The sequence below is a fragment of the Stegastes partitus genome, unplaced genomic scaffold, assembly GCF_000690725.1.
Source record: "Stegastes partitus isolate 25-593 unplaced genomic scaffold, Stegastes_partitus-1.0.2 Scaffold932, whole genome shotgun sequence".
Classification (NCBI taxonomy): Eukaryota; Metazoa; Chordata; class Actinopteri; family Pomacentridae; genus Stegastes; species Stegastes partitus.
The window spans coordinates 11,666-36,423 of NW_007578663.1; the positions used below are offsets into that span (position 1 = coordinate 11,666).

The window sequence follows — 24,758 nt, forward strand, 5'->3', positions numbered from 1 at the left end:
TCTTTCATCGCTGCAGGGTACAAGCCTTTATGAGTGACTACTTGTCAGGCCAGAGAAAAAAGTCAGATGTGAACATGTGTGATTGAAAAGACCAGCCTGCAGATAGCTTGTCAGTCCTGCCTTCAGTGAAAAAATGCACTCTTTCTCCCTTTTACTGATCTAGTCTTTCCTCTAGAGTGTTGGGTTGACCCTTTTAAAAAACACTTAATGAGGAACAGTCTCTGTAAAACAAGCACAATTCTGATTTCTAATTAAGGTTTTTATTACATAAGTCTACCTTTAATTAAATGGTCTCATTTACCGCACAGTATTTAAAAAACACAAATGAGGTAGGTACTCTAAAAGGCAACGGTTTTAAGAAAAACCTAAGCTAAATCAAAAACTTTATTATAGTTTGATTTACTTTCAGATGACAAAGAAACATCACAGGGCCAATGCACACATGCACACACACAAATACCACCCAAAAAATGAATTCAATTTTGTTTTTAAGAAAGAAAACTTTATTAGTGATTTATAAACCAAACACATTACCACTGTATCCATTTAGGTAAAATAAAAAGTCAGAAAATAAATGAAATAAATGAAATTCACTACTTCACTGTCACAGTTGATGAGAGGGTGTACAAAAAAGGGTTTACAACAGATCTCGGCTCATCCATTTAGGACAGCACATTGCCACCATAGTTCACCACCATACATTGGGAAAGAATGACAGCATGAACGCTCACTAAACACAAGCATACACTACATATACTTTTTTTTTTTACATTGGATTTTTTTTTCTGTCATTTTTCTTTTTATAAGAGTGAAAGGGAAGTGATAGCTCATCATAGGATCATACATATTTCAGTTACAATAATACAGTGTTAGTTAGATCGTCATGTCAAAGCCAGACACAAAGTGATTTTTTTTCATTTTTTTTTCTTGCTTTGCTTGTTCTCAAAAGCAAAAAAATCATATTTCGTAAAAGAAAAATAATAAACTTGCGTTGAAAGGTATCACACTATAGCATTTACAAATATCTAAAGAGGTTTAGTGGATGCCATACAACATCTGTGGAGCGTGAAGATTGTAGTACATAGATGTTTGGCAGAGACAGAAGTACATACAAATATCTCCTGTGCGAGTAATGAAGAAAAATGATAATACAAAAGAATAAAATCATAGCCATCTATCTATTTATATATATATTTCTCTATATAGTATGTGTTTCCTTAGAGCAGTACATGCAGCAGCCACTTAATGGAGTGACGTCATACTGAGCCGCAAAACTCTGGGATGTGGCAACAAGTTACAGGCAGAGGAAGGGAACCAACAGAAGCAGGTCATGAGGCATGTGTGTGCCCCTTTTTCAAAACCTCCTGAGAGAGGATTGGTGGGATACAGCTCTGGGATGGGAATCCCTAGATGCCCATATTTTTCATCAAGTTTCAATTGCTAATGTGGAGACAATCTATGAAAAGTCTACGCTACATTTACAGCGTACATAAAAGCTAACATGTGACTCAGCGATCCTAAACAATCAAGTTGGAGAGCTTTTCTTCTTGTGTACATGGAGGTGGAGGGCCAGCCCACGGCACCTGTCTCCTCACTTTATCCCGGTCCTCCACAGTCCCTGTAATCGGCCTCATCCCACCTGGTCCCCTCTCATCAGTGGCTACAAACAACAAATGAACCGCATACTGTAGTATTCACAAGTTAAAAGCACTGAACCGTTTTGCACTTGAGAAACATCTGACAAGAGTTCAGGGCACAGACCCCCGACTGGGATTCCCTAGGCCTCGTCCACATTACTCCATGCTGTTCTCAGCACACCACAATGTTCAGAGCAGGCCATTCCCAGGACTGATCCTGAGCAGGGGGTCAGAATGGGGGTTAGGGTCAGTATTAGAGGGTAAATGAGGGGTGAGCATGTCAAGCAAAAAGCAGTTAAAGCTATGAGGAAGAAAACAACAATGAAAAAAAAATGCCACAGAATGTAATAATGAATCTCTTTAGAGGATAAATGAAAACAGAAAAAGTTCACAAACTTCATTGTCACATGAAGAGGCAGTCAGTGGGATGGGTGACAGTGGGGTAAAAGGCGGTTTGGGGAGGAGAAGAGGGCTCGTGGCAGCTTAGGGCAAGTACAAGCAGGTGAGCATTTGTAAACTCAAGGTATTAGGTAAGGACTGGTTGCTACCAAACATTCAAAGCAGAAAGCAATAGGCTTTTGCTGCAGCAGGGGGAGAAGAGACGGTGTTATCAAAATCTCTCCTAATATTCTGTAAGGTTTCATCAGAGTCCACTGACTGAACGCGGAGTCACAAGCCAGCTCAGCTGGACTCTCCCCTCTGTGATCCTCAGGAGAATGTGAGGTATCTTCCCATCTCTCCATCTTTCCAGTGCTCTCTGCATTCCTCAGTTGGGGTTCTGGCAGGAGATGAATCTCTTTGTGTCCTTTCAATGCAGTGAGCAAATACAGAGTGACTGCAAAGGATGCTGCTTCCATCCTGAGAGTTGATGTACATGTGCACCTCATAGGCGACTGTGCAGGGCAAAAAGCTTGCAGTGTCTAGTTTTAAGCACATTTCTTTTTTACCAGTTGACTTTATCCCATTTTTTAACTTCTCTTCCTCTTTCTAGGTCTCAAGTGCTTTCTGTGTCCACTTCGCCATGGTAAGTTTGTGTTTGCATGTTTGAATGTGTGAGCATGCGTATGTGCATGTGGTTTCATTGAGAGCTCAGGAAACACTGTTGGTAATTACCAGAGGAATCTGCAGCAGTGTCATGTTAGCCTTAGTTTCGGTGACTCTCGCCTGTGCTATTTACAAGTATAGTGTGTCCAGCTCCAGACTGCATACATCGGTCTCAGTCTTCGTGTTTCTTCTTTTCCTTGGCTGGCACAGCTTTTTGTTGTTCTTGTACAAAGTATTTGTCTCCTCTAAGAGAGAATGGTTTACACATCGTCGTTGGGGAGGGGGTAAGACAGAGGTGCCAACATGCCCAGTGGGTTAAAGGAGTAAATTTCAAGACAAGGGCAAAGAGTGGTCCTTCCTTACTTGAAAGGATGACATGAGTTGACTCAGAGTGTATAGGCACATAGGGGCGTGGAGAAAATTCTATCATTTATTGTGTATCGTATCATTTATTATATCAAGGCAAGATCAATAATTTACTTCAGTAAGGAACTGAAGGTAAAACAAATCTTGGTAAGGCCAGGTTCACAACAAAAAGATCTTTAAAATGTTACCAGTGATTATCGGTAATATGATGAAATTGGAAAAGCTATAACAGTTTTTACATTTTCTTTTTGCCCAATGGACTTTGGTTGGTACCTCTGTTTTAACAACGCCCTTTTCTTCTTTGCTTTTTTTGCTCTTTGCTCCTCTACTCATCTCCATCATCCTTGCCCTTATCCTTCTTGTCTTTCTTCTCCTTCTTCTTCTTCTTTTTCTTCTTGGCCTCCTCTTTCTTTCCAAAGGTGATGAAATCGCTCTTGTCGTCCTCTCCTCCCTGGTTCTGTCTAATGGATATTATGGCAGGGGAGCCGGGGATGATGAAGGCTTCTGGAGGAACCTCACCAGGCTTCAGGTGCTGTGGGGGTGCACCAGGTCCTCCCGGGCCGTAGCGAAAGTGCCAGCTGTTGCTGTCTACTCCAGCACCCATTGGGGGTGAAACCTCTCCCCCTTCACCATCTGAAAGAAACGTAGACAGAGGGATGATGGGTTATTATTTACTACTGTTCTATGACAAGCAGTTGTGGTTTTGAAAATGACCAAATGTTATGTGTACACACCTATACTCTGTAAAGGGGCAATCTGTTTCATTTGATGATGAGTTGCTTATGTGCTCGGCGATCAAGTTCTTGCTTTCTTTGCGTTATTTTATTCCTTTCAACTCTTTTTGGTTTCATCAGATGTATATTTATGACCCCTGCTGCATTAGTTTACATATTTTTCTTAATCAGAGTTTGACTGCAGCCTGTCATTAAATAATTAATGACCATCTCGTACTGCTACATTTTGATTTCTCCTAAAAACCTACTGATGTCAGGCAAATCTCACTCCTGAACTGCATTGCATGAGCTTACACAAAAAGCCTGCAGGAGGTAAACTCAATGGTTCACCATGTAATCAGCAACTGAGAATTAAATGAAAGGCACAGTTCAGATATGCTCTGTGCTTTTATGTACATAAATCAGGTCTACTTTTTAAAATATCTAGCTGCAATCAAACTTTACTGATCTTCACAGCAGCTGATGTAAAAACCTTAGTCAGCTTTGAGAGGTGGGAACAGCCCTGACATGCTATAAAAGGTGGGAGGTGGTTGAACCTGAAGGGAGGTTTCCAGGAAGAGACGGCTAAGTGGGCAATGAATCAAAGGCTCCCTCCAAGCCAAAGCTAACATCCGCGGCACTGTTTGATGAAACATTAAAGCTTTCATTATTATGTTAAAGGCTAAGAAATGTCATGAAGCAAAACTGGGGTATTTTAATGGAATTTAACTAAACTGGTTTGTAAGAAAAGTCACATATTACTTAAACCAGATAAATCTATCTGCTGCTGTGTGCAGCTCTAATTGTTTCAATAGATGTCTGCTTATGGTGAAGATTATGCCTTCCTGGTTGCCAAATGTTTTGTACTCTCAACTAATCTACCGGTGAACATACATGTCTTGTCAATGGTGTACACAAATAACTCCATGCTGCAAAGAACACTCCACAGCAGATAAGACAATTATTGAGCAGGTGTTATTGTATTTAGGAATGCATGGACATCTAACATGACGATGTTCAATGAAGTGATCACACCCTTACTCCATTGTATTGGAATTTGTCATTGTGCAGAAAGTAACCAAATGAAACATAGTCACTTTGGTTGGTTCCTCAAAGCGATGACCTACTTGCCATACTTGCCTCACATGTTCCTTTTATTTCCCTGACTCCTTTCCTGAGTTCTGTCCAAAGGGGGGGATTAACTGAGCCTGGCTCCATTCAACCAGAAGGAACAGTGTCTGGGAAAAGACGCCTGACCTCATCCAGTACCCAGGGCAAAGAACACCAGCCTTCAAAATTACCTTAGTCTTTTATTACTTATCTAGCTTCACATTCTCGACAATATGTTTGGCTTTGATATATTTCAAATCAAATGCCATCCTAAATATGCAAATAAAGCTAGATGTAAAGTGCCCTGTTTTTGTGGCAGTGCGACAAGCAGTGCTCCAACAGTTTGGCAATATCCTGACCTTGAAATTTGCTTTGTGCAACTGTGTGGTATTTCGGTGCCAAACACAGAGTGCACAGGTGGGAGGAGAGGCGTGAACAGGTGGGAGGTTCATTCAAATGAGGCAGTGCAAAGAGAGTGGTTGGTATTTGGGCAGAAAATGTGTCATAGAGTTTGCGCTGAGAATAGATGTCTCAGAACCATGTCTGTTTCAGGTGTTAACATTCATATGCTGCCAGTTTGGTGATTTTTAAGAAGAGCAAAGTATATGCTCAACAAATGATCCAAATGTAAATAGGACCTTTAAATCAATCAGTCATCAACTAGTAAATTAGTTTAGCAAGCAAAAAACTGTTGCAGTTACAGCCTCAATGCCAGCTTTCATTTATGTATAAATGAATAGAAGCTATCCTTACATTACCTGTTGTCCATAGCTACTTTTAAGACATAAAAAGCTTTGCTTTTTGTTCATTAAACCCATACAGCCATCTGAAGGCAGCATAACAGATATTTGATGAATCTGAACCCTCTAATTTAAAAAGAGCCATACAAAAGTATTATATATTGTATTACAGCAGCTAATTAATTCTGTGTGTTATTTCCCCCTTTCCAATTTCATTGTTTGCAAATGTAACACTTTGTGTTTTACATTACAATTACAGTATCAGGAATGCAGAATTACAACTGATAATATTGGAATAATGTGGTGATATGAATGGGGAGATCAACATTTTTACTATCTATAATTTTATCATCATTGTACAATTAAATTAAAAAAACAAACACACACAACATCTGCCTCTAGCTGCAAAATTGTGGCGCTGTGAATTCATGTTGTGCTGCTCTGCACTATTCAGACAAAAACATTCTCATTTGTTGAGCTCTTGCTATAATACACCTCTTTGATTGGCACAGCTGCTTCAGAGGAATGAAACCAGAGAGGTGACTTGCTCATAATGAGTTTCTCAATCACTATACCGTCCCGTTTTATTTTCCATCTTCCATCTATTTGAAAGTGGTTCTGCTACACCAACATGAACAAAAATGATGCCCACACAGTCTGTGCACCTAGGACCAGCATAGTTCTGACTAAACTATGAATGTAATTTCAGGTGTAAGACAAGGCAGGGAACAAGTATTTGAATTTATAAAGTGAAACTTATCCAATTAAGGTGACCTATGATACCACATAGTGCTTAAGCATAAATCACAGAGACAGAAAATGAGTCTCATATTCCAGTTAATGTGTTCGTGGTCAAACAAAGCACTGCTATACAGCTGCAAGATGATGAATAATCACAACGAATTTGATTCTTAATCTGAATTTAAATTTTTATCCCTAGTTTTAATTTTGTTTTTGCTCACTCTTCTCACTTTTTTCCTTTCCGTATTTTACCATTTTCAATTACCAACTATCAGTGAGATCTGCAAACAGTGAAGGATTTATGGAGCAAATCCCCAGCAAACATAATGTGTCCTGCTTGGCATACAATCCTAATCATTCACAGAGGCACGCAATGCTCTAAAGCTCCTCGTTCTCTAGGGGAACTACCCCAGTTAAAGCAGACAGTGACTATTCCATTTTATGTCTGACTGTGTGAACAAAAACACAAAATCAAGTGACGGTTTTCAGAACATCTTGTCAAATTACAGTTGAAATGATTCCGTAATAAGACGCAGAAAATAACTGAACAACTACTGGGATGATCGATTCTTCATTCAGCTGATTTTTCAGCAAAAATGACAAATATTCTTAGGTTTCATGTACTCTTTCGTAAATGTGAAACATAGTAAATTGTATATCTGTGTTTTAACTATTGGTTGAACAAGTAATTTAAAGAAGTTGCCTTAGGAATAACAACATTTTGACGTGAAGAATTTACATAATTTTTTGGCATTATTTATACAAAACAATTCCTCCAATAATCCACACATTTCTAAATAACTAAAATAAACATTAGATAGAGCCCTATAGTCTGAAATCTCATCAGTGTGTTTAATCCCCATGGGTATTTTTAACCACCATACAAGAGTTAAGTGGGTCATGTGTTTGAATTTTTCCACATCACGATTCCCCGAAAAATGTCTGCAGAGACAAGACACAATTTGACAAAGGCATTGAGAAGATTAGGACAGGACAGGCTAGATCCAGTCAATGCTTTCTCTACAAGTAGATGCAGTGACAGAAAAAGTCACATTCATTCAAAAGGCAAGAGTCTTTCCCCAGAGGATAAGTCCTCATCTGAATCCCCCAGCGGAGGCATGAAACTGATTTTTATAATCACAAAAGAACACCAGAAACGAAGAAAAGGAGCACAAAAACACTATATGTAGGATACTAGAGTGCTGGCAATGTTTTGCTCTGAAGTGTCCACTCTTTTACCTCGAAGAAATTACCTGTCTAACCTAATGTGGGAACTTGATGAGGCTGCAGTGCCTCTGTGTAAACTTACATTCATAAACAAAACAACACCCTGGAGAGTGATGAGTCATACTGAGAGCAGGCAGATGGAGAAGGGCAGAGCAGAGAAACTCTCATAAAAAGGGACAATTTCTTATGCTGGATTAAAAAAGGCGGGATCATTTGAGACACTGTCGTCTGGTTATGGTAAACTGTGGCGACACTGGGACATCACAACAGTCTGCACTGCTCTCGGAGTTTCATTTTGTACTTTTCAACATTTCTAACAACACGTCATTTTGATGATACTGACCACAGTGATAAACAGTGATGTGAATTTGACCTGAGAGGGAGACTGTGCATCCATCACTTCTATATTTACCCCTTTGATGTATTCTCCTATACGGCTATTCTTTTTTTTCTTAATTCTTTTACACTCTGCCTATTTCCTGTGCTTCCTCCTTCACGATGGTAACAGCCTTACCTAACCCAATCATGATCTCCACACCATTGCACCTAACTGATTTATTGATGGCTGATCAGAGCAAAAACTGCTTTCCTTTTCAGTTCCTCTTGCACAACCTCATTTCTTTCTTTTCTCTCTGCCTCCCAACCCACCACCATTCTGTCTAGCTCTCCCCTGACCTTTCATCTAATCTAGCGTGAAAACTCAGTCAGCCAACACCCGTCTCTGCCAGTTATTGACCAGACTCTTAATCATGCCTATTAATGTTTAGGGTAACACTGATGTGATTGGGTATTAAACAGCTTGTCCATCACTGATAACTACCAGACACATGAGAGACAAGGATAGTTATTTGTTTCACAGTCATGACTGTGGGCATGTGTCTGCAACCCGCACTACTTCAAACCTGCTGCTTTTGTATGTATGCAATTTTAGATCAATACAAGCCACTATAATCAATAAATCTGCATAACAGCCTGTGATGTTTTCTGTATGCTCTGCTAAGCTTGGTTTCTGGAGTCTTCGGAGCAGCTTCTCACCCTGTGAATGTCCCTTTGTTCCCCTATGTTGCCAAAGGTTTTCACAGCCACTTAAATCACCAAAGCTTCATTTTGCCACGTCTACTTTATTCATCCACTTGTCTTGCCCTACCATCGGCCAGTTAGGCAGAAGCGCAGTGGAGCGCAGTGCAGCGTTACATAACGAGTTGAGGAAGAAAGGAAGGAGGGAGGGGGAGGAGGAGGAGGAGGAGGAGGAAGAGGGGCCAGGAAGTGCAAGGATGCAGAATATGAAACACGATGCTCACCACCAAAACGGAGGGTGGGAGCAGAGAAGAAAAAAAAAAGGATTAAAAGATCCTTAGGGTGTTATTCTTTTCTCCCACACTGCAGTGGTGGAGAAATCTGTGATTGTTATGATGGCAAACGCTCAGCTGGGACCACACCCTTATCCAAGACGGCACCTGTGTCTGTTTGTGTGCCATGCAGTGCGTGAGTGTGCACACGTTGATAAAAACAAAATGCGATGTTGCTGTCTACTCAAAAACCTAATTTTATTCATGTGTTCGTGTTTTCACTGCTTTGCCTTTGTGGTGAGAGAGGAATACATTTGGGGGCCTGCATAAATTACCATATATTCCAAAATCTGCTAACAGTAAATTAAATAAAGAAATAGTGAAGAGTAAAAAATACAACACCGATGACTGATTGCAGGCTTTCAAGAGCAATCATGCCTTTACATATGCATGTGTATACAATCTTGTATGCATGCCCGTTTGGGTTTCATGCCACATTGAACACCTTGCTGTCTGCTCCCAGCTAGATCATGTCGCAGATGGTGGACACAAGCAGTCCCTTGTGAGATGATTAAAAACTGACAAAAATAACAATGCATTTTGGTGTCGGTGTGAAAGTTTGAGTTGTTATCTGGGTATCTGAATGTGTACAGTGCATTTTATTATGTGCAGGTGCTATGCAAAAAAAAAAGAATTGTAATTGATTCGGTCTCCAGAGAGAGAAAGAGGGAGAGAACTGGCGAGATATTTAAAGACTCGGAGAGCACAGGATGGAACAAAAAGCAGGGTGACAATAAAGGAAAGCAAATAACTGAGTAGGGAATGGGGTGGAGGGATGCAGAAACAGTGAAAAGTCCCTGGTAGCTTCCACACTGTTCTGCCTTACCTTTCTGATTTTGCCAAAAATACTTTCACAGCACACACACCTTAACCGGAAGACTGCAGCCACAAAGTATGATAAACAGTCCTGAATTTATTCATGTGTCTATCTTTACCTCTTCTTTTTCTACCTCTTTATCTTTTCATTATGGATAGAACAAACTCAGAATTTGATTTATCCAAATTCACATCTCTTTTCTGATAGGATTTAAAAACAAGAACATGTAAGTTGATGAGGCTATGATCCCAGAAGTTCATATGATGAAATTCCGAACGAGCAAACTGCAGCATAAATCCTAAGTAGAGTCTCCTCTTGCTTCTCTCCACAGCACCACCCTCACTTGGCTGTTTGCCTTTACTCTTGAGTTTATTTTTGCTTTAAAAGGCGCCTGCTGCAGTTGATTGCCATTAACTTCGAATGTTTCGGTTTGTGTGTGCGTGTAAGACGGAGGGTGATACAGAAAATCGTAAACCTGCATCCACCTCTGCAGTACACCACCGCCCCAGTGAATGTAGGTCACTCTCCTCCTGTTACTCACTGCTCTGCTGTCTCCTTCCCTTAACAACCCTTACCTCCAACTCTCACTTCCCAAATACTCTATTCCTCCTTTTACTCTATCACGCTCTCCCACTGTTTTAGCTTTTTGCTCATGTACGTACATCTTACTTTCCTTTGTCTTGCCCTTCACCTGATGCTACAGTCTGCTTTTTTTTCTCCCCCCCCCTTTTCTCGCCCTCCTTCGGTACCTTTTGTCCCACACCATATGTTTGCACCCCCCTCTATAAAACAGCACCCTCCCCTTCCTCCCTCTACTGCCAATATTCGGGGCCATGAATGGTTGCCGTGGAAACTACATCCTCTAGTGAAGCAGTAGGACATTGGTAGGAGTCATGGTGACAGTGCTTATGCTGATGGAGAATAATGCTGGGAGCTCTCTCTCCCTCTCCCTCCCTTCCTTCCTCCCTCCTTCCCGCCCTCTCTAGTCTAACCACTCTCCCCTAGCAACAGCAGCCTCATACAGCTCCCTCTCTTTCCTTCGCAGACTTTGTTGCAATCACTCTGATTTACTAATTGCCACTTCCTCCCTAACACTTCATCCCTTGTCTACCTTCTTATCCACTGTATCCATCATTGCTTATTATTTATTATCAACCTTTTTCTTCGCAACCCTCCCATCTCCCTCCCTCCAATCCCTCTGTTCTCATCTCACGAGGGAATTGTTGAAATTCTGCAGAGTTGTCTCTAAACCCTTCTGTGCACTTGGTTTAAAGACAAGAGACAGATGACGAAGACATGGAGGGAGAGAGGGACAGATAGGAAGAGAGAGGCAGACACCAAGCAGAACCCTGATTTCATTAATGTGGGTCTGTTAATCTGGGCGTGGGCTGCGCTCCATCTGTCACAGCAGGAGCAGCACACAAAGTAGGCAGCCAAAACACACTTGGAAACACAGCCAAGCACAAACAGGCATGTACACACGAAAACACTAAACAACGACACAGACACACAAACTGATGCCAGTGCACAAATCTGCAGATTCTAAATAGAGGGGGAAGAAACAGGGGCGTTGTCAGCTGTACCTCTGAGTGAAGCGAAAAATAGACTGTGCGCCAAGACAGCACCCTGTAGGTACAGCACCCAGACTCAAATAATTCCCTCAACAAACCCATCTAAAGACTACAGTCTGCAAAACAAACAAGATGATATTGGTATAAATAGCGTTATGCCTATGACTCATTGTGATGTGACAGGCCACATCGAATCAATATCTCAATTTCTCTCGTTACTGAGACATGACAACAGAATCAGCTTGAAAGTCAGAACATAAATTATCCTTAATCTTGTCTTTCAGTAAGGCAGCTCTTGAAAAAAAAATGTTTTCATAGAATATGACACTCTTTATCTTGAATTATTCTTACCCCAACCCTAAAATTTGACTTGAAGCTATTCGAGCCCTCAGCTAATATTTCCCTTCTTAACCTAGTCAACAGTGAGATAAAGAAGGGTCAGTTAGCCCTCAGGCAAAGCAAGGTTAGCGTGTAAAACAGTGTGTTGTTCTCAAACTGCCACAGCTTAATTATACCACGTTAAATCCTCACCAGTTGATCTTGTTACCACTGACCCACCCTTAAGACGTCACTTCTGTCTGTTCTGTTCTCTCTCTCTGTCCCTCCCTCCCTCCCTCTCTCTCTCTCTCTCTCTCTCTCTGGCTCTCTGTCCCTCTCTCCCTGCTTTTCTATCCATCTTTCTCTCCATTCTCTCTCTCATGTTTTGAAGTGCCTGCAGGCTGTAAATCCTCAGCCAAGGCAAGAAATCGATGGCAGAGCGGAGGAGGCTGTGTGTACGTGAGTGTGGATAGGAAGAGACAGTAGTTACTGTGTGGGTAGTTTGTCTGCTTGCCGAGCCCCCCGCCTCCTGTCTATAAAAGACACCAGGCCAAGCCAGCCCTACATTCTTAATTACAACAAATCACCTCTTTATCTAAATTTAATTGCACTTTCGTCCTTGTTCCAGTCCTCCCATTCCACCGTCCGTCTCAGTTTTCCACCTGTCTTCCCCCCTTTTCTCTACCAGGCTACTCTTTTCTCTGTTTTACTCTTAATCCTTTTTGACCCCACTTCCCTGTCATCATGGGGAAAAAAGTCCTGAAGTGACAACTGAATTCTCCATGGAGGGTGCTCCCACTGTGCAAACAGCTCATCTTTGGTCAGACATCCTGGTTAGGAGCAGTGAATATGTCATCCATTGCAATGCCATTCACATTACAATGTTTGTGAAAGGTCCTCTATCAATGGTTGTGCTGTCATTTAGATTTTTTTTGTTATTGCACCAATGTTTCTGTTCTCAGGATTCATCTGGTACTGTTTTCTAATAAACTCTTTTGCAGTGCTTTCGTATGGTCTTCTCCAACCCGACGAAGGCCAGATGTCCAAAACTGTTTAATGTCCTGTTGTCTGTAAATAAAATTCTTTCTTTCCATTAAGTGCCATTGAGAGTATTAATAAGGATAAATCTTGCAACTTTATAAGTGAGGTGGAAACTCACCTTGCAAGTCTGTTCCACTCTTGCAGTATTTCTGCATACTTGAAAAGAACAATGCATCACTTGCATGCAGATGTTTCACAGCAAAAATGCTGCTAATACTATCATAAAACACTTTGAATTTGAATCAAATTTGGGACTTCAATAACTGCAATCAAAATGTCCATCTCAAAACAGTCACGATATGTCTCCTACATGAAAGCAATACTAAAACCTATCACTACAAAACAACATTAAAATGTGCTATGCCTTTAACAATGTGCAGATGTACAGAATCCAGATTGTCTGTTATCACGAAAAGGCTACAAATATAATTAATGAAAATTAGTTTTGCCCACCCCTCATCTTGATCTTCTTGGGTGTGTGTATAAAAGAGCTAGAGACTGAGAGAGATCCACATTAAAAATAGAGAGAATGTAATTATGTATTATCACTCTTCTCTAATGTATTCTCTAATGTTTGTCCTCTGTGGCTCAGTGGCTTATGCCTCCATAAACATCTTGCTGATAATCCAATCAACTATTGTGTCTCTCTCTCCCTCTCTGAATTGTCTCTCTTCCTGCTACAGAGAGCAGAGATATCCATCTCCACCTACGTAGCACATGTCATTTCCTCTTGCTGTAGCAGCGGGAAGTAGTAGGAGTGGGGTCGGGCGATCTTGTAGCCGATATCTCTGTTTTCCTCATTTTATTACTCTCTCGTGGTTTGATAAGCTCTTGAGGATTGTGGTTATATGTTAGTCTTTGCTGGTGTTCTCTGTGTCAAGGAATGTGATGGACACAGAATTATTAAATATAACTGTGAATGGTTATCTCTGTTTTAGACCCTCAGGACTGCAGGTCCATGTGTGCCGAGCACATAGCTCATGTCATTGAAATTTCTTTTTTTCCCCTGTGCTTTAGACAGTGTTTAAATTAGTTGTGTTTGGTTTAAGTAATAGTAGATTGATGGGTTCTTACCTGCAGCACTGGATGCAGTGGGCCAGTTCTGAACCAGGACCCCCTGGGCTCCCTGCATAACTGAGGACTCTTCCATGTGCACTGAGCTGAAACACAAAAAATACACATGAACATATTAAACACCAGAAAAGTATTCACATACAGTACAGATTGATTTTAGATGTGTTGATTTAAACTGCTCAACAAAAGGCATCTATAAGCATGACTTTGTTTTGGCGAAGTCTATAGTTTAATATGACTAAACTAAAAGCAAAAGTATATAGTATAAGTACATCCTAAGTAAAAGATCCTATATGTCCAATTCTCTCATCCCCATATGTTTCTTAGATACTAATACAGATTCAGAGGTTGGTTAATGGTGCAGCAAATACAATCCCAGAAAGTCTATGTTCAGATTAGGATTAAAATTTTCACTCTACATTTTCCTGACATTTTGTGGATTATGGATTACAGATGGCAGTTCTTACATTCTCACACTCGCTATGTGGCATTTCAGCACGCTCTCATATAAAAAACAAAACAGAACAAAACAAAAAAAAACTCACATTCATTTGGAGGAAGAGGAATGCTGATAGAAACCATAGTTATTTCATCTGACTGTTTTTTTTTTTTAAGAGAAGGATAATATTGTCAAGAAAACACATGAGATTTTTAAGTGAAACCAGTGTGTCTCTGAAAAAGGGTCACTGCGCAATCCTACAATGGCAGAGCCTTTTTCAAACTTAGAAGCTTGGTCACGAGCCATTACACCGTGAACATGATATCCTACAAGACAGATAGAAATATGAAATTACTCCGCTGTGATTTGGCTGTACAGCTCACTTAACAGTTTCCTACAATCAGATTCTTATTGTGGTTTTAGCAGCAGATTTCGGAAGTCTTGATCTCGATTTTTTTTGTTCAAGCAAATAGCGATAAACTACATACAGAAATATACATAAACCTATTTAAATTGTTATACTAAGGCCTTACTGTGATTCTCAATCTTGATCTGCTGCAATTTCACTTTAATCCATCTGTCTTCTCGTCTCCCCACCACCTTTAACAGTAAAACTAGTTCCAGACAGAGGTTAAAAAGTTTACTGAGAACTGTGTGAACTAATTTGTGTGCTTCTGAGGCATTGAAAATAATTTCACATCTTTGAAAAAAGAAACTTTTAGTCTCCATCAAAGCCTTGAACCTGTATCAAGAACTAGTGAGAAAACAATTTTGTAAGCAAGAGTCAAGTCTATTGTTTATTATTGATAAAATTTGTTGAAATTACATTTTACATCACATATTCATCTAGATCTATGTATAGTGGCTCAGGAGGAGAAGTCATTTGGTGACGGAGGCCATTTTAAGTGCCGCTAAGGACCAGCATCATCAGGGCACACTGATTAAATATGAATGGAAAATACAGGACAGATGATACACTTTCCAGCTAATGACAGTCCTTCTTCCTCATTCCTCATCAGTCATCTTCATCCTTCTATCTGTATCCACACACTTATGCATCAATTCAGTGTTAAAACTTTCTTGTACGATTAAAAGTATTTGTTTCAGTTCATAACTACTTTGATGACAAAGTAAACCTAAACACAACCTCCTAAAAATGGAAGTAGGGGGAAACATTGTGTATTCCACTAGAGATTAAATTAAATTTAATAGGTCACTGCCATTACATGGTGTTTGTAAGCTCTGATTATGTCACTGTATAAACAGATGAATATTCAGTGATGTTTGGTAATGGAACATGGGTGATAGCCAATCTTAAACACATCAGAGGGAGTGAGCCACGATAAAGATTTAATATGTTAGTCTGGTTCACTCAAGCACATTAACTCTACTTAATCTGCTGTAATTATGAGGGAGTCTGTGTAACATGAATGACATACTTTTATTAATCTGATTTGGACATCAGAGTGAACAAATGAAAGCATGCGATTTGTATCTATATAAGTTCTGTTTAAAACATATCTGAACTGCACACATGGTTTAGGTTGCATATGCACTGAGACAAAGATATCAGGCACTGCATTATGGTTACAGATGGGTCAGTAGCACTCAAGCCAAAAAAAGAAAAAAAAAAAGGACTCGTCAGTATAAATTAACACATGCTACGACATGCATGTACATGTACAAATGGGCCTCAGGAGACCCATGTCTCTCTCTGAGCATGTCTTTGGCTGTCTCTGCTATAACACTGCCATAGCGACAAAGATAAATTGTGTGTGCAAATATTCTAACTATGCATTTGACATATCACCTATATTCTTCATAACATAGGTTTTGGAGAGGAAGTTGTTTTCTGTAAATGGCCAACCGTTTATAAGATGTTAATTAAATAGATTACTTAGATAAGATAGATATGATGGGAAGATGGCGATAACTCATCTACCTCATTAAACCTGTGTCTATTTGTAATTATGGTGCCATCTCATTTGCATGACTCTTGATTTGGTCCCACAGCAGGTAATACCACAATGTCTTATGGGTAATATGACCACCGGTGTAGTCGTGCAGCAATCTCTATGTCCCTGATATGCCATCTTTCCACCTGACGACCTTCATACATCACTGACCCCCTCTCTGCTTACTCTTCCCTCCTGTCAGTTCTCCATCTGTCTATGATAACACTGAGAGAGCTGTTTCCTTCTGCATGTCTCTTCACTGGGTCTCTCCTCTCTTATATCACATTCACTTCTGTATTCACCTGTGTATCATTAAAAGTGTAATAATTTCTACTCATTTAAATGAGATGCTTTAATCAAATGTAAAACATTCAGGGTTTTCTTTAATTTTACCTTAGCTATAGATTCTGTTTAATAGAAATAACGGTACACATGTAAATGGAATTGTAGTGTTTTGGAAATGATGAATGCAAAGTCTCAACCCTTCCCCCTTGGTGTTGCCACCACAGCTGAGCAACAGCTGCAGCAAAGATGATGTCAGACATCTTTCCTGGAAGAGACCTATGAATGAATCCAAATGCCTCAACTGGCTTGTGGTCTGGGCTACAATGCATATGATGGGTAGGCCTTTGAAGACATGTACACATTGTACCTGGTGGACATGTAACAGGGACACGATGTAGCCTTTTCATGTTGATGTTGCTTTTTTCTGCTTCAACCAACCAAGAAAGATTTTGTCAAATGTCAAGAGTGGATCAGACTATGCAACAGATCTTAATGTCAACTCAAAATCAACACAAAGAATAAAGATTTTCAACAGAAACATCACCATCAGAGTACATATCTTCTATTAGTTAAGCAAAATCATATTTAAGGAACAGTCTGATCTGGGTAGTAAGATAACTGACTCGATAATCATATCAAAAAATATGCATCAAGTAGTTCTCTAGGCTTAACCAACTCAGGAGCCCTAAAAGGCAATGGCACATAAAACGGTTCTTTATCTTTTAAAACAAAGGATTACTCAGTTAATTTTACAATCACTTCACCAAACTACTCTGTCTAAAAGAATGTTAAATTTGTATGTGTATACACATACGTAAAAAAACAAAAACAAAAAACAGGCATTCTGAGGGGGACCAATAATGACAGAGAAAACAAATTAATATTGTTGGCCTTTGCAACAGAACAACGGGACCACTCCCTTAAACTGACAGCAGAATGACTTTGCAATCTTTTTGTTTTACGTGCACACCATTTTATCTTTTCAAACAGTAGTACAGTATTTGACCATGTGTTTTATGGCTCCAAGAATCAACCGTATACTTGTGTTGGGTGGCTACATGAAACATTGTGACAACTTATTTGAGATAGCAATCAGTCGAAATGAAGGGTGGGTGGTGCTTCAGATCAGTCCCAAAATGATGCAGGATTTGCTTCAATCTTATTAGCTGGGACAATAGTGCACATATATTTTGTTCTAAAACAAAATATGATGCAAGTGACTCGTGAGATGTGATGAGATACTTAGAGGAAAGTGACAGGTAGAAATGGGATGCTTACCTCTGCATTACACCTCCTGCTCTCAGGGAGGCTGAATATCTCCAGTCTGCATTCGGCGCCTTGGGCTGCAAGAGAGAGCGAGAGGAATTGAGTCTTAAGTACAGGCGAAAGCCAATACCATCTCATTAATAAGTCATGGTGAGAACTGCTGGTGCATGTGCGCCGCACACACAATAATACACCAACTCAGTCACACACACACACAATTATAGCAGTGACAGCTTGCCCCTGTCTTCAGAGAGAAATGAGTGATGAATCGAAGCTTGTAGGTGCACTCATCTCCTCCCACCCCCACACCCTCTCCTCCTCCTCCTCCTCCTCCCACTCCCACCCCACTTCCACACATGACTTTGAAAAACAAATGACTTTGAAAGATTTCACTCCAGGCAGTAGCCCGCTGACCCAAGTACTGTGACACATAAGACCTCAAGCTACATATCTGAACAGCATCCTCTCAGACTGGGCTGGTCGTGGCGAGGTTCATTACCATAGAAAGATTGTAGAGCTCTCATGGTGCTGTATGTACTGACAGACTCATTTCAAATGTATAGCTGCTGTCTCTTCCTCTCCATCTTCTTCCACTCAAACAAAATGTTTCAAAATGTGCAAATCAGTCTTCACAAACTTACTGAAACATGTTTTCCACAGTGCTTATTAATGTTTTTCTGACAACCTTCAACAATTGCTGTGTTTTTCTTTCTCACCAAACCCAACTACTTTCCTCCACTCTGCATCTTTACAGTCATCACCCACTCTGCTCTCCTGCTGCTCAGTTCTCCCTGTTACATCCTCTTTACACTGATCAAAACCTTGAGTCTCACTGGCACATAGTCTGTCTGAGTCAGTCTGACACATCTCACCATGGTAACTGCAGAGCCCAGTCTACATTTTACTCTCCACCCACCGCCCTCTGTCATTCTAGTTCAGTGAAGGTCACAGGTGGAGGAAGAATGGGGGAGGGGAAATATCAGATTAACTCCCTCTGCACCTAGATTCAGACAATTCTAAAAAAGACAGTGCAACAGGACACCCCACCACCACGACCTCTGTCTATGGGCCAATAATTCAATTTGTTAGTGACACCCTAAAATGAGACTTTAGTATTTGTATTCTGCAAAGTTCCTATTACTAAAAGCACAAAAAGATATGGCATCATAAAATCTGAAAAAATGTGGTTAGAGGGCTGAAATATAGTGGTTGAGATTCCCCTGTAAGATCATACTCACAGCGCAGCAAAATGGGCTGTTAACCTGACCACGTAACTGAGATGAGATTGCCATTTTCTCTCATCTCAACCTCAACAACCGACAGAGCTAAAACAACTTGACTGAAGATACTAAATTCCCTTTGCTTGGCCATGCAGTTCATCAGAGACCCATTTGCAATCCCATTTCCTTTCAAATATGACAGATGTTCACTTGCTGCTGAAGCTGCATTGACCTCTATGAGTCTGCAGTGGACATTCATCACCCTTGAAATCCAATATTTGGTCTTAATGAGAGGAGCCTGGTTTTACTCCTAGAGTCTTTCAAACTGAGCAGAACGTCGACAGGGATACAGAGCACTGCAGCATCTACCCATACTGGTAATAGAGAGTGAACTTGATTATATGTAGACAATTGCTGACCAAAAAGGCAATCAGTAGGTGGAACACTAGTTTAGACTGATGCTGAAAAGAAAAAGACGTTAGTCTTGCAATAAACACTTGGTTAAACAAAAGCTAGTTTTTACATAATGCACAGAAAGTGAGGGAGGCAACAAATAAATTACCCACTCAACATAAGACCAGATTGTCCACAAATGGGACTAAACGGCTTTGCTAAATGTTTGCCCTGCACGGCAATGGCCAAAGGGAGACTGGTCTGCTTGGCCGTATGGTGTTTATGGGGGTAAATGAAATCACACACACTAGACCATACACACACGAGATAGAAGCATCTGGAACCTAAACATGTCTGCAGATTAATGACGGCTACTCCTAAGGGAAGGCAGACACGCAAAATAAGAATAATACAATTTCACACAGTAAATGCAAACAAAAACAAACACAGCAAAGGAAAAAAAAAAAAAGTCATGAGAATGAGAAATCAATGCATTTTGTTTCATCATTAAACAGGAAGAAACCAAATTAAGTGTAAATATAAAAAAAAAAAGATTCCCAAGGGTTTTTAGTGTATTCTTTTAATTGCCCGACAGTACACTGTAAAGCAGGGAATAAAAATAAAAAATAAAAAAAGCTTTTTGTTTGGTCAACGGTTTCTTGCCTTCTCCTCCATTCTTCCCTCTCCCCCTGAGTGAGCACTCCTAGCATGGATACAGAGCTCACACCTCCGCCATCAACACTGTGGCCAATCACCTTTTATCCCCCGCCTCATCGGCGCAGAGGCAGCCAATCCACACACAGCACTGAAAAACACATCCCTGCTATTTAATTACATAGCAAGAACAAACATGACTGGCATTTAATGAGGAACATGTCAACTGACAACTGAATAATTACCTCAAACATTTCTTGATTCCTCTTTTTTTTTTTTTTTTTAATCACATATTTTTTCCTGCAAGGCTTTCTGCACTGCACAGATGGACTCACAGAGGAGGCTCTGGGGCAAAAACGATTATCAGAAAACAAATACTGTCTGCTTTATCTTATTAATACTGTTTGTGTTACTGTAACTGGAATGATGCAAACAACGCTGTGTATTGTGCTATCAACCTTTCAAATGAGTAAAAATGCTATGAAACCATTAAATGAAGCTCTTATCTAAATGAAACTCAGACAAAGTCTCTGCCTCATTTCTGCCTTCTTCACCGATTCCCAAAGTCTGGCTTACTGTTCAGCACCACAGAGGTACGTGACCAGAAGAAGATATTTTGGTGCAGTGGGACTGGTGGTCCTTGTGGCTTGCAAAGCTGCACAATTTCCCAGAATCTCTCTCTCTCTCGCTCTCTCTTTAGAGATGACCAGCCAGTGCCCTCTGGAGTGACTGGACTTGAAGATTGTGGCACACGACCCACTGCTGACAAATAGCACAGGCTGTGCGGGGTCATAGGTGAATAAGCTCTAAAAATCCACTAGTTTGTTCTGAAGAGAAAATAGTAACAGGGAGCAATAAACGAGAAAGCGAAAGACAGATTGTTCTACCTGTTATATCCTCCGTACTGTAGAGGACAAACAATCTTTATCATTTTACACCCTGAATCACTAAACAAGTGGTCTTTTGGCAAGTGTAGGACACACACAAAAACTTTGCCTAACACATTAGAATGTGCCCACACACCCACTCAAATAACCACACAATCCAGAGAAGCTACCCACATGCATACTACAGACCTGAAGATAAATGATAAACCCTGCAAAAGTAATAACTGAAATATGTATCTCTCTGCATGTCTTCACCCTGATAGACACAAATCACAAGAGGCAGTTTGAGAGAACTTACAGTGCTTAGCAAATCCTGGGAGTGGCACACAGGTGTTAACATTTCTACCCCCCCGCCCCCAAAGCGCTGAATAAGTGCTCATATGCCACTTTCGCACTAGAAAAACAAAGTGAAAAAGCAGCGATAAAACATATTTTTTGAAACATCACACAGCGGAAGAACAGATCAAAGGCTTCAACAGCTCCTCAGCTGTAAATGTCAACTGCAATCTTACTGCAAGAACACCGCCCTAGAGCAAAGCCTCAACGACAACTCTCTAAGAATCGTACTTTTATGGCTTGTGCTTTGCGAGTCATTTATCGTTGTGAGGAAATTTAAAACAACAAATACAAACATCACAGCTGACACACACCTGAATAGCAGTTGCATCTGGCATACTGAGACGCCGTACAAATATCTGGCTCTGCCCACTGTGGCTGGTGACGTAGCCCGAGCCCCAGGTGCCACTGTGAGGCCGTCCAGTGTTGTAGAACATAAAAGTGTCACTTCCTGACGTGGCAGTGAGGCACGTCTTGTAACAGTACGTTTTGGTCAAAGACCCATTTCCCCGCACTTCAATATAATGCGGTTCCACTTTGAGGTCGCGGCGCAGGGCAACATTGTTGTTCGGCTGTCCTCCTCCACCTCCACCTCCACCTCCACCTGCAGCTCTTCCTCCACCGCCACCTGCTGCGGTGCCCCCCTCTGGCATATTCTTCTTGGACACACAACACGGGGAGCAGGAACCAGGCTGGGTACAGTAGGCATGGCAACGGACAATGGCCAGCACAAAGACAGTGACTAGAAATACAAAGGTTGTGGCACTCAGGGCAATGATGAGGTAGAGAGTGACATTGGAGAACATTAGGGGGCTGTTGGGCCTGATAATGCGCTTGGGGTCAGGGGTCAGTTTTGGAGGCAGCTCCATCACATGCACATAGATGGTGGCGGTGGAGGAGAGTGGCGGGAGGCCGTTGTCGCGCACCATGACGCTCAGAATGAAGGAGGTGGAGTTATCTTCAATGACACGCCTTGTGGTGCGGATCTCACCTGTGTGCTCATGCACCTTGAACAGATCAATGTCCATGTTGGGCTGCTCCAGGGCATAAAGCAGCCATGCATTCTGCCCTGCATCACCGTCCCACGCCATAACCTTGCTAACCAACACTCCTGCTTCAGCGTTTTTCATTAGTGTCTCTGTGGTGCGGCTCCCATTGGCGGGTGGGTAGACTATTCTGGGCACGTGATCATTCTGATCCATGATGTAAACATACACTGTGGCCACACGGCTGAGGGGTGGCACACCGTTGTCCTGGGCTTTGATCTGAAAATGAAACTCTCGCAGCTTCTCAAAGTCGAAGGCTCGCAGGGCATAGGCCTCACCTGTGTCAGGTTTGATGCTGACGTAGCTGGCTACAGGGATACCGTGGTTGTTGTCATTGAGCACAGTATAGGTGATGCGAGCATTTTCTCCAGCATCAGCGTCTGTGGCCTTGACAACACACAGAGATGCACCGGGAGCATTGTTCTCTGTAATATAAACTGTATATGATGTCTGTTCAAAACGAGGTGGGTTGTCATTAACGTCCGCAACGTCCACTTTAAAGGTCATCTGAGATGACAGGGGTGGGGTGCCTCCATCCACAGCGTTGACTGTGACATTGTAGGACGAGATGGCTTCTCGATCCAGGAAGGCGGCTGTGACAATGGTGTAGTGGTTTCGGAAGGACTTGATCTTGAAAGGCAATTGGGGCATGATTTCCAGGGTTACTTGTTTGTTTGGTCCAGAGTCACGGTCATTCACACTGATCAATGCTACCACTGTGTCAGCCCGGGCATCTTCACGCACAGGGCTGGAGAGTGAAGACAGCACAATCTCAGGAATGTTGTCATTAACATCTAAAACTTCTACTACTACTTTACAGTGTACTGCCACAGGCGCTGGGCCCTTGTCCATTGCCTGTATGTACATTTCGTGTGAGTTGGTCTCCTCATAATCTATATTGTTTTTCACTCTAATTTCCCCAGTGTCTGTGTCCATTGAAAACATCTGTCTGACTCTCTCTGGTGTGTAACTGCTGAAAGAGTAAAAAACGTCTCCATTGGGGCCCTCATCAGGGTCTGTTGCATTTAACTTAATTACAAGTGCACCTTTTGGAGAGTTCTCAGACAGTTTCACTTTGTACACAGAGCTGTCAAATGCAGGCACATTGTCATTGGCATCAAGGATACGGACATTGATTTTGGCCGTGCCAGTTCGCTGTGGGGTGCCTCCATCCATAGCTGTCAGGATGAGCTGATGAGAGGGAACCTGTTCCCGGTCAAAGGGCTTTTTGAGAATGAGCTCGATGTGCTTATTATTGGAAAATGGTTTAATGGAGTCCAGGGCGAGGTGGTCGTTTGGGCTGAGTCGGTACTGCTTCACGGAGTTGGAGCCGTCGTCTGCATCCTGAGCTCCCTCGATGTGAAACCGCGACCCAGTGAGCGCGGATTCCGCCACCTCGAGCTGATATTCATCTCGAGGGAACTGTGGCGCGTTATCGTTCACGTCCAAAATCTCCACCTCCACGTTGTGCACCTCCAGCGGGTTCTCTAATACCACCTCCAGGTTGCGCGAACAGGTGCCACTGAATTCACAAACTGTCTCTCGGTCAATGCGGTCACTCACCACCAGCTTCCCGGTTTTGTGATTTATGGTGAAATATCTCCGTCCGCTGTCCGATGTGATTCTGATGCGTCGGGTGGAAAGTTTTCTCAGATCCAGACCCAAATCTCGGACAATGTCACCGACCAGAGCCCCGTTCTCCAGCTCCTCCGGAATGGAGTATCGAATTTGTGCATTTGTAAGGCCACTGAGGACGAATAGAACCAAATACAAAGAAAAAGGCACATTATCCTTTACACTGTAACAGCATCGCGCCGTTACAGCCATCGCAGGCAGGCAGAATTTGAAGACGGGTTGGAGAAATCTTTCCGCCTTTTCAGCTTGCTGTGGGTCCCCACCCGCCTCATTAAAAACGAGGGAATAGTCCGTGCATAACTCCGACTATGTGCAGGATAAACACCGCATCCTCTCCGGTGCCTGCGTAAAGGAAAAAATCTCCTGTGCATCCATGTTTTCCTTTGTCTGTCTGGGTGATGTTTTTTAAATTAATCTTATCCCCTTAGCAAGGCTGACTCCTTTCACTGATGCTGCCTATTGGTCCCGATCTCTCTCTCTCTCTCTCCCTCCCTCCTTCCCTCTCTCTCTCTCTCTCTCTCTCTCGCTGCGATGTGGCGATGCTGTCTGTGGGCAAAAGGGGAGGGAGAGCCTCTCGCTCAAAGGATGCTGGCTGCATTTCAGCACCTCCGATGAAATGATCGAGCACCAGCTAATAGAATTTAAACCCCCAAAAGACCAAACCGCTGGAGTTTTATCGATACATCTTTTCTACAAATCTGAGCGCCGTATGGAGCTGCCAGTGACATCTGTGCGCTGATTTTTGGGAGAAATTGGCACAATCGTTTTCCCTCTTTTTTTTTTTTTTTGTCAGTGCCACCGCCCTTTTCATTGTGCACTGGAAAACTGATTTATGAACCAGCCTCCCGATTAGACTTTGTCACTGATGCAAAACCATAATAACTCATGGACGCT

General features: G+C 41.7%; 1 protein-coding gene across 1 annotated transcript; it reads right to left on the minus strand.

Moving 5' to 3' along the window:
- Positions 1 to 480: 480 nt before the first annotated feature.
- Positions 481 to 24,056, minus strand: pcdh2ac (protocadherin 2 alpha c). Its single transcript, XM_008294033.1, has 4 exons — positions 21,498 to 24,056; positions 17,706 to 17,770; positions 13,749 to 13,834; positions 481 to 3,680 (listed from the first exon to the last, which is right to left on the minus strand). The coding sequence occupies exons 1-4, from the start codon at positions 24,054 to 24,056 to the stop codon at positions 3,373 to 3,375; spliced, it is 3,018 nt and encodes a 1,005-aa protein (XP_008292255.1). The 3' UTR covers positions 481 to 3,372.
- Positions 24,057 to 24,758: the final 702 nt, after the last annotated feature.

Excerpts from the sequence above, each read along its gene's own strand:
- pcdh2ac (XM_008294033.1), bottom strand. The coding sequence starts at position 24,056 with ATGGCTGTAACGGCGCGATGCTGTTACAGTGTAAAGGATAATGTGCCT. Across the intron at positions 17,771-21,497 it reads CAGATGCAACTGCTATTCAG|CCCAAGGCGCCGAATGCAGA; the intron begins GTGTGTGTCAGC and ends TCTCTCTTGCAG. Across the intron at positions 3,681-13,748 it reads CACTGCATCCAGTGCTGCAG|ATGGTGAAGGGGGAGAGGTT; the intron begins GTAAGAACCCAT and ends CGTTTCTTTCAG.